The sequence below is a fragment of the Hylaeus volcanicus genome, chromosome 8, assembly GCF_026283585.1.
Source record: "Hylaeus volcanicus isolate JK05 chromosome 8, UHH_iyHylVolc1.0_haploid, whole genome shotgun sequence".
Taxonomy (NCBI): domain Eukaryota; kingdom Metazoa; phylum Arthropoda; class Insecta; order Hymenoptera; family Colletidae; genus Hylaeus; species Hylaeus volcanicus.
Genome location: NC_071983.1, coordinates 3152835 through 3164524, shown reverse-complemented (window position 1 = coordinate 3164524; position 11690 = coordinate 3152835). Strand labels below are relative to the sequence as shown.

At 45.4% G+C, this 11690-nt stretch overlaps 1 protein-coding gene across 4 annotated transcripts in view; it reads left to right on the top strand.

The window, feature by feature from the left end:
• Positions 1–11690, top strand: part of LOC128881349 (histone acetyltransferase KAT6B-like) — a 29511-nt gene that overhangs the window by 5095 nt on the left and 12726 nt on the right. For all 4 annotated transcript variants that reach the window (XM_054132299.1, XM_054132298.1, XM_054132302.1 and 1 more), the window contains exon 2: positions 5986–6769. In XM_054132299.1, the coding sequence (XP_053988274.1) occupies positions 6224–6769 (546 nt within the window). In that variant the 5' untranslated portion in view covers positions 5986–6223. The remainder of the gene's footprint in view (positions 1–5985; positions 6770–11690) is intronic.

Here is an 11690-nt window from a genome sequence, read left to right as displayed (position 1 = left end):
CCTATTTAGGTTCAATTTTTGTAGGCACGTTCGCGAAGATTTAATTTTGCCTAAAGATCCGAAGTCTAGTTATAAATGTTTGAACGTAAAAGCGCGGAATTTAGTGGTACATATAATATATCACGTTTCACTTGTTACAGAAGCTGTAATGCGCGCGCGTTTTCCTAATACCTGAGTTTTCTTACATTTATTGCGCAAGATATCTCGCTTTGCCTAATAAGATAGCGTGGCCAGACGGCGGTTTCGTTGACGTAGGCGAGCGAGAAGAACGTTTCGAGTAGGTTCGACGCGTAAAGTATACGTTGACATTAGACGGAAAGTCGTCAGGTGGCTCGTCCGTTCGCTCGCATACGCTCCTGTTCTCCGCGAGCATTGGAAGCGTGCCGGTAATTGGCCGACTAATGAATTCGAGCCAAGGCTGACGTTTAAAGTTTAAACCGTCGCCGGAAATCCAATCGCCTTCGACGAGTCGCGCCGTGATTCGTGATTGAAAGTATCTTTCCTCCGAAAAATTTCTACATTTTCGACCCTCGAACGCCGTAAGAAAGTCTTTTATTTGTTTTACCGTGCGTCCGTCGATGAAACCGTGTCCTCGACACTGATTAAAGGATATCGCGAAAGTTACACGGCGCGTACGTGTTTCGCGTAGAAATTTATGCGACCGATGGAGCGAACGAAATCACGTAGTCGATGGGAGGAGACACAGTTGATCACGGAATTATGTCAAACTAGAAACTAGGAGCTCTAACGAACCCTTTGGAACTGATTCGTTACGCGCAGAAATTAATTTCTATACCTTTATATTTGATCACTTATTATTTCTTTACTTTTTCGTAACTCTAATTTACGTAGAAATATCGACTGGCCTTTATAAATAATGAGTTTACCTTGGAAAGTCACAGAATTAATTAATATACTTCACCGCTAGATATAGCATAAAAAGTACAAGAAAAGTTATTATTATCTCCAGTTAATTTTAAAACCGTGTAAAAAAAAACAAAGTATCCTATAAATGGGAGGATCAGGTCTGGGTTAGGTCTGGCAGAGAATTAAATTCTATACCTAACAGACGCGCCGTGTTAATCATACTACAAAAAGTATTTATCAAGTTATTATCTCCAGTTACTTTTTAAACTATCTAAAAAAAAAAAAAAATTTGCAATGCAAATCTGGGAGGATTAGATTTGTTATCATGAATAGCAGTGGCTGTTTTTTAATTTACCGTCGACGCGTGGAAATGTTTACCGTAACCGGGAAAAATATTCCGAAACAGACCTTCGTCCTTCCCGTTGACTGTAGCGGCGCGGTTCATCGTTCGATTCAATTAACGTTTCGCACGATCGATCTCCGCTGGATAATTAGTGGGGAATAACGGTGGTGGCTCCGGTGTACTCGGCCGGGGAAACAGCGACGTGGAAAAACGCGAACGAAATCGCGCAGGTCAAAATATCCTCCCGCGGGACAGCGACACCGCGGAGCCTGGTTACGTTTGCTTATTGTATTAACGTTATCTCGTCATCGGTGCGCGTTCATGCCTCCGACTGCGCTAATCCCCTTTACTACAATGTACGTAGCGGCGGCCAGGTGTATCAGGGTTTTCGCGTACATTCCGCGTCGGTGTTATCCATAATGTAGTAGCTACCGTTCGCGTTGCATCGTTAAAAAGGCCGACTTTTCGTTTCGCGCCACTTACGACGCAACCACGGAATTCTTCGGGCTTATCTCGACGCCTGGTCGTATCTCCATCGAAATGGAAATAAGAAATGACCGTTTGACATAATTTGGGAAATAGTTTCGGAGCTAATTGGAAATAAAAATATTTTTGATCGGTCAAAGATATCGTAACGCAACGAACGCCGATGTTTTCCTCCGCGAAGGACCCTCGAAGGCAGTTTCGCGCGACTACTTTCTGTTCGATCGTTTCTTCTGACTGGCTGCGACGCGGCCTTGTGCACGCCAGAAAGACGCGGACACGTGTTACGCCGTGAAGAGTTCCGATATCCATGTCGGAACGTGAGTCACGGCCGAGATCGCGTACGCTTAACCCTTTGCGCTCGAGGGACGACTGACGGGCGACGGTCTTTGTTTAAGTTGGATTTCGTTGTATGTAGATACCTCGAGACGTTGATAGCGGTAACCACGAATAGATTCGAAAAATAGAATTCGGTAAGTTTTTGCGAACTTCGTATCGATCTTGTTTATCAAATATCATAATTCATTTACATAATCTCTGTCTCAAAATACTAACGAGCACACTGTAAATATTATGCACTTATGATACAAGTTAATATGACAAATATACATACTAAACATAACGTACATTTATTACAATATTAAATTATTATATAATTTAATAGATTACATTCAGCATACTTGATGTATATTTTTCGTACGTTTTTCTGTATTACTGTGTACACCATAAATGGATAAAATCCGCAGTTTGTTAACGAGTTATAAATCACACTTGAATTCGTACGTTTGAAATTCTACGTTGCTATGCATATAACGTTACAACTATGTGTACATAATATCAATTCGAGAACTAGAAAGATAATGTTCCAACAACAGTGGATACATAAAACATACATTTCACTCGCGGTAACAAACGCTCGTATTTTTACCTCGTTTCGCACATTTATTCATTTCTTGCTTACCTATTTATTCTCTCTTCAATAATTATTCTTCAGTAATTATTCCCTGACCGGTTTCCCGCATAATTAATATCGGATAACCGACTATTTTCGAATCTAAATCGAGCACAAATGATACTTTCATTTATGCACTCCACTTTCATTTATTCGATATGAATATTCCAGCAAGTTTTTACGTCTCTGCTGGTTCTATAACACGTATTATATTTCCAGCGCGTTAAACCTGCTCAACGAACGACGGTTGTAATTATTCCGTGACATCGGAATTATCGCTTATGGTTAGTGGAGAGAGAACGGAAACTGTCCGGATCAAAAGTTGTGCAGCTGTCGCGATTTTATTCGTACACGATTGTCAATTAGGTGCCACGATACTCATACTTGACTCTTTAACGAGAACGCGTTCTGCGTGCGTATCTTTAAACGCAGATTTATGTAAATGGAGTGCGCGATCCAATTACTTGGAATGTAAACAAAGTTTTCTAGACTCGCGATGTCTCTTTAGAGGCGACACGGGAGTGCAAAGGGTTGGTAATTTTCCCAATGTTCCAGGTGTTCGAAGCCCCTAGAGCGGGCAGAAGGTTTTGGCGGGAGACCGTGTAGCCCGCATCGCTGGAAGGGTTGTAGACGGTTTCGAGAATAGAACGTGCACGTGGCGTGAAAACGAGGTCGTAACAGGGATCGGAATGGCGGCTTCTCTTCCGGTGGATCAACCGGAGCCGGTTTAACTCGGCGTTTTACAGTTTTTTTCGCCGGCTAAACTCGGAGAGATATTTATTATCGTGCACTCGCTACTCGCAGCCAGCAGCACTGGCCTAGGTCAACTTGTATCGCACAGCTGCATCTCGTTCCTCCTCGCCTGGTTGTGTCGCCTAGACGGAATGTTTACAGGCGGTGTTCCTCGAGGGATAATTAATTTTCGATTAACCCTAGAAGCTGCTCGTATAGTATAAGAAGATCTGTTTGTACGCTTATTTAATCCTTTGCACTCGGATGTATCCTCCGAGAAGACATCGTAAGTTTAAGAATCTTTACTAGCGAATTATTTCTTGAATGTATGAATGCGTTTCTCTGCAACGAAATAGCTTCCGAATGCAACAGATTAAATTAACGATTACGTGATGTTGCAGCTTAGTTTTCTCGCACTTTTTTTTACGTCTCACCATGGATATCGCTATATCGTTTGGGTTATGTATTTCCTCTCGTGCTTAAATCCACGTATACTTCCACAGAGGGATCATTAATCATTGCTGTTTCTTCGATAGCGTTAAGTGGTCGATCTCTAGTCGAGACCAACCGATTAAATGATCCAAGATGTTCAGAACCGTTTCGAGAGATCATCGTCGTATCGAGTTTGTTTGATCGTTACCTAACAGCGTTCACAATGCGTTTCCTTTCCTGGTGTTTGGCCTCGAGGTTGGGAAATCGAAGGAGTACGACCAGGAAGCCGAACTGCGAGCATTCGCGCGTTAAACCTGCTTAACGGACAACGACTGTAATTATTGCGTGACATCGGAATTTCGCCTATGGTTAATGGAGAGAGAATGGAAACCGCGGATGTCAAAAGTGTGCAATTGTCGTGATTTTATTCGTCCGTAAGAGAGAACGTTCTTATAATCAGAAAGAATTTTTATAGCCTAAAAATCAAATGAATTCGTCTACTATATTTCAAAGGGTAAACATTCTTCTCTCGAATAGTTGATGATGTTTTAATTTATTCGAAGAATTTATGTTTGAAAAAGACTGCCATGATTTATGACACAACTCGATACACGCCACCAATGTTCTTTTTTTCGCCGTGTGCTCTCGTGCCGCGAATAAGAGTACGTTCGCGTTGCTCGATGACGATTGACGTGTCTGAAACGCTCAACGGGCAACGGTATCGGTATTTCGTGGACTATTTAGAGAACGCATCGCTTCGCGCGAGAGCTTCAAGGGAAAACTAGCATCTTGCAACACTCTTCTATTTCTTTTTCGTTGACGTGGGAACGAACTCAAACCCAGTGGCCCGATTTACACGCAAGATATCGGTTCCTCGAAGTACTCTGTAAATAGTGTTCGGGCATTAGCGCGTATTTATTAGTTTGTATCATAAACGGATAAAATCTACGATCTAGTTGTAACACTTTGTATATGAGCGTCGTCAGAAGTCAAAGGTGATAATAAGCAGCGGACCTAAAGGTCGCGTTTCACGTTGCGCAATGCTATTGGGCGAGTGTAGCGATTTTTAAATATTTCCTCTCTCTTCCACGTGTACGTGCCTTCGCGAGCTTGCTCCCGTCGAGGAGAAAGTTCGTCGCTCGGGGGAAAATCGGCGAATCGTTCTTTACCAGCTGGAAATTGGTCGATTTCGAACGCGAGACGATGTGCTCGACACGTGCATATCACTTTGACCGCCAGGCTAACACTTCTGAACATTTCTATACCGCGATTAAATACTGTTTAGAGTCAATTGAACCGTTCATTAAAAATTGATCGAGGATAATAAATGAAATGGATACAAACAGTCTAGAATGGACAGTCGGAGAGGGAATATTTTTTTTGTTATCAGCGATTCTTTCTCCGCAACGGAACGCCCGCGTTTCAACAGCACGCTAATTTCCGGCGCGCGTTGTCCTAACTGAAAACATTACTTGGCCAGCCAGGAAACCGATCGATGAACGCCGTTCCTCTCCCGTGCTAATCACTGTCGCATACGCCGCAACGCGATCAAACGCGTTTCCAAATCCGAAGCTCGAATCGTTGGACGCTGGAGATCGCTCTCGCGTGGACATTCAATCGACCCTCGGCCTCGGGATCAATTCGTACCGAGATTTTGTAAACACGAATGCTAAATTTATGCTTCGGATTAACCTCTCGACGACGGAGTCTACTTGGCTTCTACTTGGCTGTTGTCGAGTATTTGGCGAACGGCCTAATATGTGGACCGGGGGCATTGCTCGTCTATTCGTCGAACGTTTGGAGAACGTCTTCAGGGGTCGGATAAAATTTTCCACATTTTTGTTTGTTTGTACTTTTGTTTGTTTAGATTAATTCATGGGCTCTGAACCGCAAAGGGTTAAGAGTATCCTTCCGGGCGGACAGTAGAGCAGTGCGTAGTTCTTCATGGTTGGGTTAGTGTTGGTTGGGTTAAATATTAAGTATGGAAAAGCCTAAGGGCGAGAAATAAGAATTTGAACAATGCAACAGCAAATAAGGGGAGCCAGTGGCTAGCACTGTAAACGCAACAAACAAACAAGTATCCTTCCCTTCCACTGATACTAGCTCCCAATATTTCTTGAACGACACGTGGCGTTGAATGACTTGAATCTGACGACGAACGTGGTTCTGGTTTCAGGGTCAGCGTAAGAAACGCGTGTGGCTAACCCGGACGAGGAGGCGACGGAACGAGTCTCCGCGAAGGTCCCAGCAGGCCGAAGCGAAGCAGTCGCAGGATGTGAATGACGTGGCCGTGACACGACCGACCCGGAGGCGCTCGAGCGTTGTCCACCGGGTGTGTATAACCTGGCCAGGTACGTGGTGGTCGCCACCGCCGCCGCCGCCGCCCTCGTTGGCAGACGGCCGACGGAGACGAGATGGACGAGCCGGAGTCCGCGGAAACGTGGTCGGCCTGGTTCCTGGACGCGATCCGTAAGATCCGCAGCCAGAAACAGAGGCCCAGCGTCGAGCGGATATGCCACGCGATCCGCCAGCACCACAACTTCCACGAGGAGGAGATCGCCGAGCACCTGGAGGTCGCCGTGAAACGCGGCGACGTGCTCAAGATCTTCAACAAGGGACAATCCTCGTACAAGGACCCGGGTGGCTTGCAGTCCAAGCCGCTCAAAGTCGGCAAAGCCTCCGATCTTAGCAAGGTGCTCGGCAAGGCCGTCAGAGAGCTAGGCGAGAGAGAGGGCTCGACCCTGAAGACCATCGAGAAGTACATCAGGCAGAGTCACACGGTCGAGGAAGAAGCCGAGGGCGACCTGAGGACTGCGCTGAAACTCTCCGCGAAAAGGGCGGCTGATCGAGGTCTCGTGATCCAGGATGGCAGGCTCTTCCGGCAACCGGACAGGCCACCCTATTTCAAGAAGCTTGGGGACACCTCTTACGTCCCGCCACCGGACCCACCTATCCCCAAGGTGAGTCACTCTCGTTCCTCTATTCATCAATGTAACCTCTTGCGGTAGACCTTGCGAAGTTGCGTCATAACTAGACTGCGGATCTTCGTGCAAAATAAAAACTTACAGGTCCTCGATCATAGATCGAACGACAGTGGTTGAAAACCGACTTACTAGAAATACAGAGAAGGCTAAATTAATTTGTTATTAACGCAAAACTAATCTCATAGCTCAGCGAATAGCGTAATCAAGCACGAAGCCTGTCGTCTTCGATCATTTACTCGCTTCCGTTTGATTACATTTAAAAGCGAAAAACGAAACCAGAATGGTTTTCAACCATGAAACTTTGCACACGTACTTACAAAACTTGAAGTAGGAATTTATTTTACTCGGCAAATATTATAACGCGAACTTTACTTTCGACATTTCTTTTTATATACATTACATATTTTTGTATTATACATCAAAATACGCGCATCTACGTACCGTGCGCGATTCGTAGTTTCTTCAAATTCAAATTTCCTATAAATGCATAAAAGTCCGCAGTCTAATCGTAACAAGTAATGGGAACGGTCTAACGTCTAATCGTAGCGTCTAATCCTTTTGTATTAAATTCCGCTGCACCATTTAATTCCAGGAAAATTGGAGTCGTTATCTTAATTAGTCTATGCGAGAACAGCTCGTAACGTTTCGCACACTCGGTATATTTAACTGGGAGCAAATGACCCCGGAATATGTATACTTTTACGAGCATTTGTCTCCAGGATAATTTATTCCACGTGACTCACGTCGAACCGCGCCTAGCGAACAAATGGCCTCTCGCTGAACGTTTCGAGACGGTATCCAACCAGTTGGACAATTTGTTTCAACCATGGCGATACCCGCGGAATCTACCTTCGCGAATGGACGATACGTCGCGTTTAACCTGTGCGCACCGCGAGATCTACCGTCGCGATACACGGTGGCTCCTCCGTCTCTTTCACGCTTCATTTCGCGCACAGCCTTTCCCTCGTTGCCTCGACCGGTGGTTAATGTCACTAGTTCAACCCAGGAGTGTACCTCTGTATGTACACCTCTCCGACTTCGAGCGCATGCAAATCGTAAGATCGTCTCGTTGAAAAACTCGCACGGATATGTACATATAGTCGCCGAACGCGGTGACTTGCACCTGTTCGCCGTGCAGACAAATGGCGACCGTATCTGCGCGAAGGAGCAGAGGAGGACGAAACGATCTCGAGTTTCGGAACCACCTGTGCTCGACGAAGCGGGGAGCAACTGTTGCGCGAATATCGCGAGAATTTTCACGGCCTTGAACTCGGGAGAGTACGTTTCGCGTTAGAGTCGCGACTCGTTTGGAGTTACGTGTACACGCAGACTATATACGTATACCGAGATCCCTATCCGCGACTCGCTCTTGGATCTGTTTAGCATCTTAGGACCCGTTCGGGCAGGTCGCTGTTGCGGGTGGCGACTGGTTCTTGGCGATTAGGATTACCGATCGCCAGTGATCTGCTGGAGTGAAACTTTAATACCTTTAGGCCGAACGCACACCGTTGCAAACCGTTTGAGCTTTTTGGTTTTCCTACTCCACTATCATTGTTTTACCTAGATCCACGGTCGCATAACTAGTCGCATAACTAGTTTCAGAGTGGTTTAAAACCGATCAGTTGTGTGCGATCGGCCTTAGCGTGAAGGCCCACGTCCCAGGAGCTCCTTGGTTGTTGACATCGACGTTCTACTATTTTGAAGCACACAGATGTCATAGTAATCTTTCTCTTACGTTGGAACGCGACTTTACTCCCCTGTGGGTGTCTATCCGTCTTCATCTCCGCACGTGTACGAATACTTGGATCACGGAACTCGATCGCAGTGTCGATCCTCGTTTTCCATCGACTCGCTCGGCCGAAGTTCACCCGAGGTCAAACGTCGCGAAGCAAAAAGCAGTTCGCGAGTTCCCGCACCGTTCCCCATTAATCTCAGCAAAACGATCGGCGAGGCTCGTTCAGTATGCCGTGTCTTTCTCTCAGCGAGGAGGGCCTCGAGTCCCATTCGCACGAGAGAAATTCTTCCTGATCGCTCTCTCGCGGTCGACGTTTATCGCCGGCCGAGAGAAGGTGAACGATCATCGCTCACCTTTCCTCCGATTGCTCTCGATTCCGTCCGACTCGTCTTGGGACTCAACTCGCGCCGATATTGAATTTTGTCGCCGTATTGGAAACAGCCCGAGACGAGCCGTCGATGGAGCACAAGGGTCTACTGGGTTGTCCAGTGATCCGTGGTAGAATCAGGAAAAGGGTGATTCTTCCTATTCGCGTACGAGACTCGGAAGATTAAAGAATCTCGTCCCCTTTTAACTCGTTCAAATTCACCGATTCTATCCGAGTTAATTTTTTTCAAGACCTCACTTTCGGAATGAATTTAATTCTTCCGATATCCCGAGTTTAGATCGATTGCAATTAGTCCAGAAATATGTATGTAGCCTTTCGAGTATTTTCGTTATTAAAATAGTAGATACACCTGTGTCGAATTTTGGCGGTCAGAGCAAAACGCTTGAAATTTCCCCGGCGAAGAGACTAAACAAAGCATCGATTTGCTTGCATCTAAAATATCGCGACAATTAGGCCGTGTGTAAGTTTAGATCGATTGCAATTAGTCCAGAAATATGTCTGTAGCCTTTCGAGTATTTTCGTTATTAAAATAGTAGATACACCTGTGTCGAATTTTGGCGGTCAGAGCAAAACGCTTGAAATTTCCCCGGCGAAGAGACTAAACGAAGCATCGATTTGCTTGCATCTAAAATATCGTGACAATTAGGCCGTGTACAGGTAGAGAATGAATCGACTCGAAGGTGAATCATCGTCACACCTTAATTTGAATATCAATTTAACGTACGAGCGGCGGAGAGAAGTGTCGAGGGTCCGCGGCGCGTTTCATCGGAATTTCGTGCGCGGGATGACATCATATTATACAAAAGCTGGCAAAGATGGTCGTTGGAGCATCGCGATGCGGCCCGTGGCTGGCGCGAATCAACGAGGAAAATATTACGTGCTCGTTACGGTCCTTTCTTCGTGCGGCTGGCGAGTCACGCCGTATGCCCACGCCTCGAGAAGGTTTAGAACGATCAGGGGAGCGGGAGGGGCCGAACAGAGGGGAGAGGCTCAGGACGATGTGCTATCTCGGCCAACTTCCGGCGACTCGTTTGTATATCGCTTCTCTTATTGATCCTCCGCGCGCACGGAATCACTCCGACTTCTCTTTCCGTCTCTGTTCCTCCTTCCCGTCGTTTTGCTCCCTTGCCCCCCCCCACCAAAGTGCCTTCGCGTTCCTGACGACCGCGTTTTATGCGTGTCAGGCCGCAGAGAGCGCGGAAAGTTATAGAACGGTCGCGTCGACGCGATTCCGGCTAATTCTCTTTCTCTGTTTGCCAGGTGGTTTCACGGTTTCGCCGCTCCGCGTCGCCACCTGCCGCCCGCCTCGTTTCCCGCGCTTTTTAGTTAACCCGTTCTCTGTATCGTGCTTCGTTCATCACGATCGATCGACCGTTGGATAACGACGGGCTGTCGGATCTCCATCTTGCTCGCAGCTACGCGAATAGAAAATCGGGCTCGGAAAGCTGCCAAACATTTCATCGAATCTCTCATTAGGGAACGATGAAAAGGTACACCGAGAGGAATCTTTTTGATACTTTAACGTTCGTGCTCTAGAGGGATGACGCGTTAACGTTTCATGTAGCGAAAACAGGTCGCAACAGTGCAGTATTGTTTTACTATTCGATTCGTGTCAGTTTTACCGCGAATAGTGTCACGTCACGGCGAAGTCGATAAATGAAAATCGAATGTTTAGATGTCTAGTTGATGTTGGAATCAACTACGACGACGATATACATCGATTAGGGGGTATATTAATAGAGTACAACGTAATATGAATGAACACGTATGTGTAGCACTCATTCGATAGGTGGAAGTAGCATTTTTCGCCAGCAATGTTTACCTACACTACGGATCGAGCAATCGTTGTTGAAAAATATTTGGCTGTCTGGAAAAATCCATGCCGATTTTAATTTGGCGTTACAGGTCTGAATATATCGGAATGGCTGAAAACAAATAAAATGTGTACATTCGTTAACAGGTGGAAAGGTCGTGGAACGTATATAATGGTACATATATATAATTCAATAAATATATATCAAAATTCAAATATGCCTTTGAACTTTTCTTAAAAATAGGCACGAACTTTCCGGAAAACCCAATATTTCAGTGGGCATTTTTTCTATCGCACTCAGCACCAGCAATATCGATCGACCACAACACAATTTCCATAGAAATAAGTAATGCATTCGTGTACTCCTCCTGATGTTTACTCTAATTTCTTTCGTTTCACGAAAACTGTAACCTACGTCATGGAATAATCTCGATTTCTCTATTTTAGGAATTGAAAGAGTCGATGAGTTCATCTCGATCTTCCCAGATATTTTGTTATTCTTCCCGTTGAAAAAAGTAGTCGCTGACACCACCATATATATTCCCAGACGTAGACAAAATAATTCCATGTACAGTGTTTACATCGACTTGACCATGATGTGACATTAAAAGGAGGGAATTCTCCGAGCGGTCGAGGAAGTTTTAGCATAAGCAGATGCTTCAGTTTTACAGAAAGTTATGCGATCGGTTTTCAGGAACAGTTGACCGCGAATAATAATAGCAACGGTCCGAAGCGATGAGTCAGTCGCGTTGCATGGGGATTTTCCGTAGGCGCGGGCTATGACGTTAAAGAACTGAAGACTCGAAAGGGGCACCGACGTGCAGTGGTCCGTATCGAGAAATTTGATGACGTTGGCGTGTAACTTTTGGACTATACCAGTAAAATTTCCGTTAGAAAACAGGAGAAATTATCTTTTTCGAATGACGTATAATTTAATACACATTACGTTTAATTCTATTTA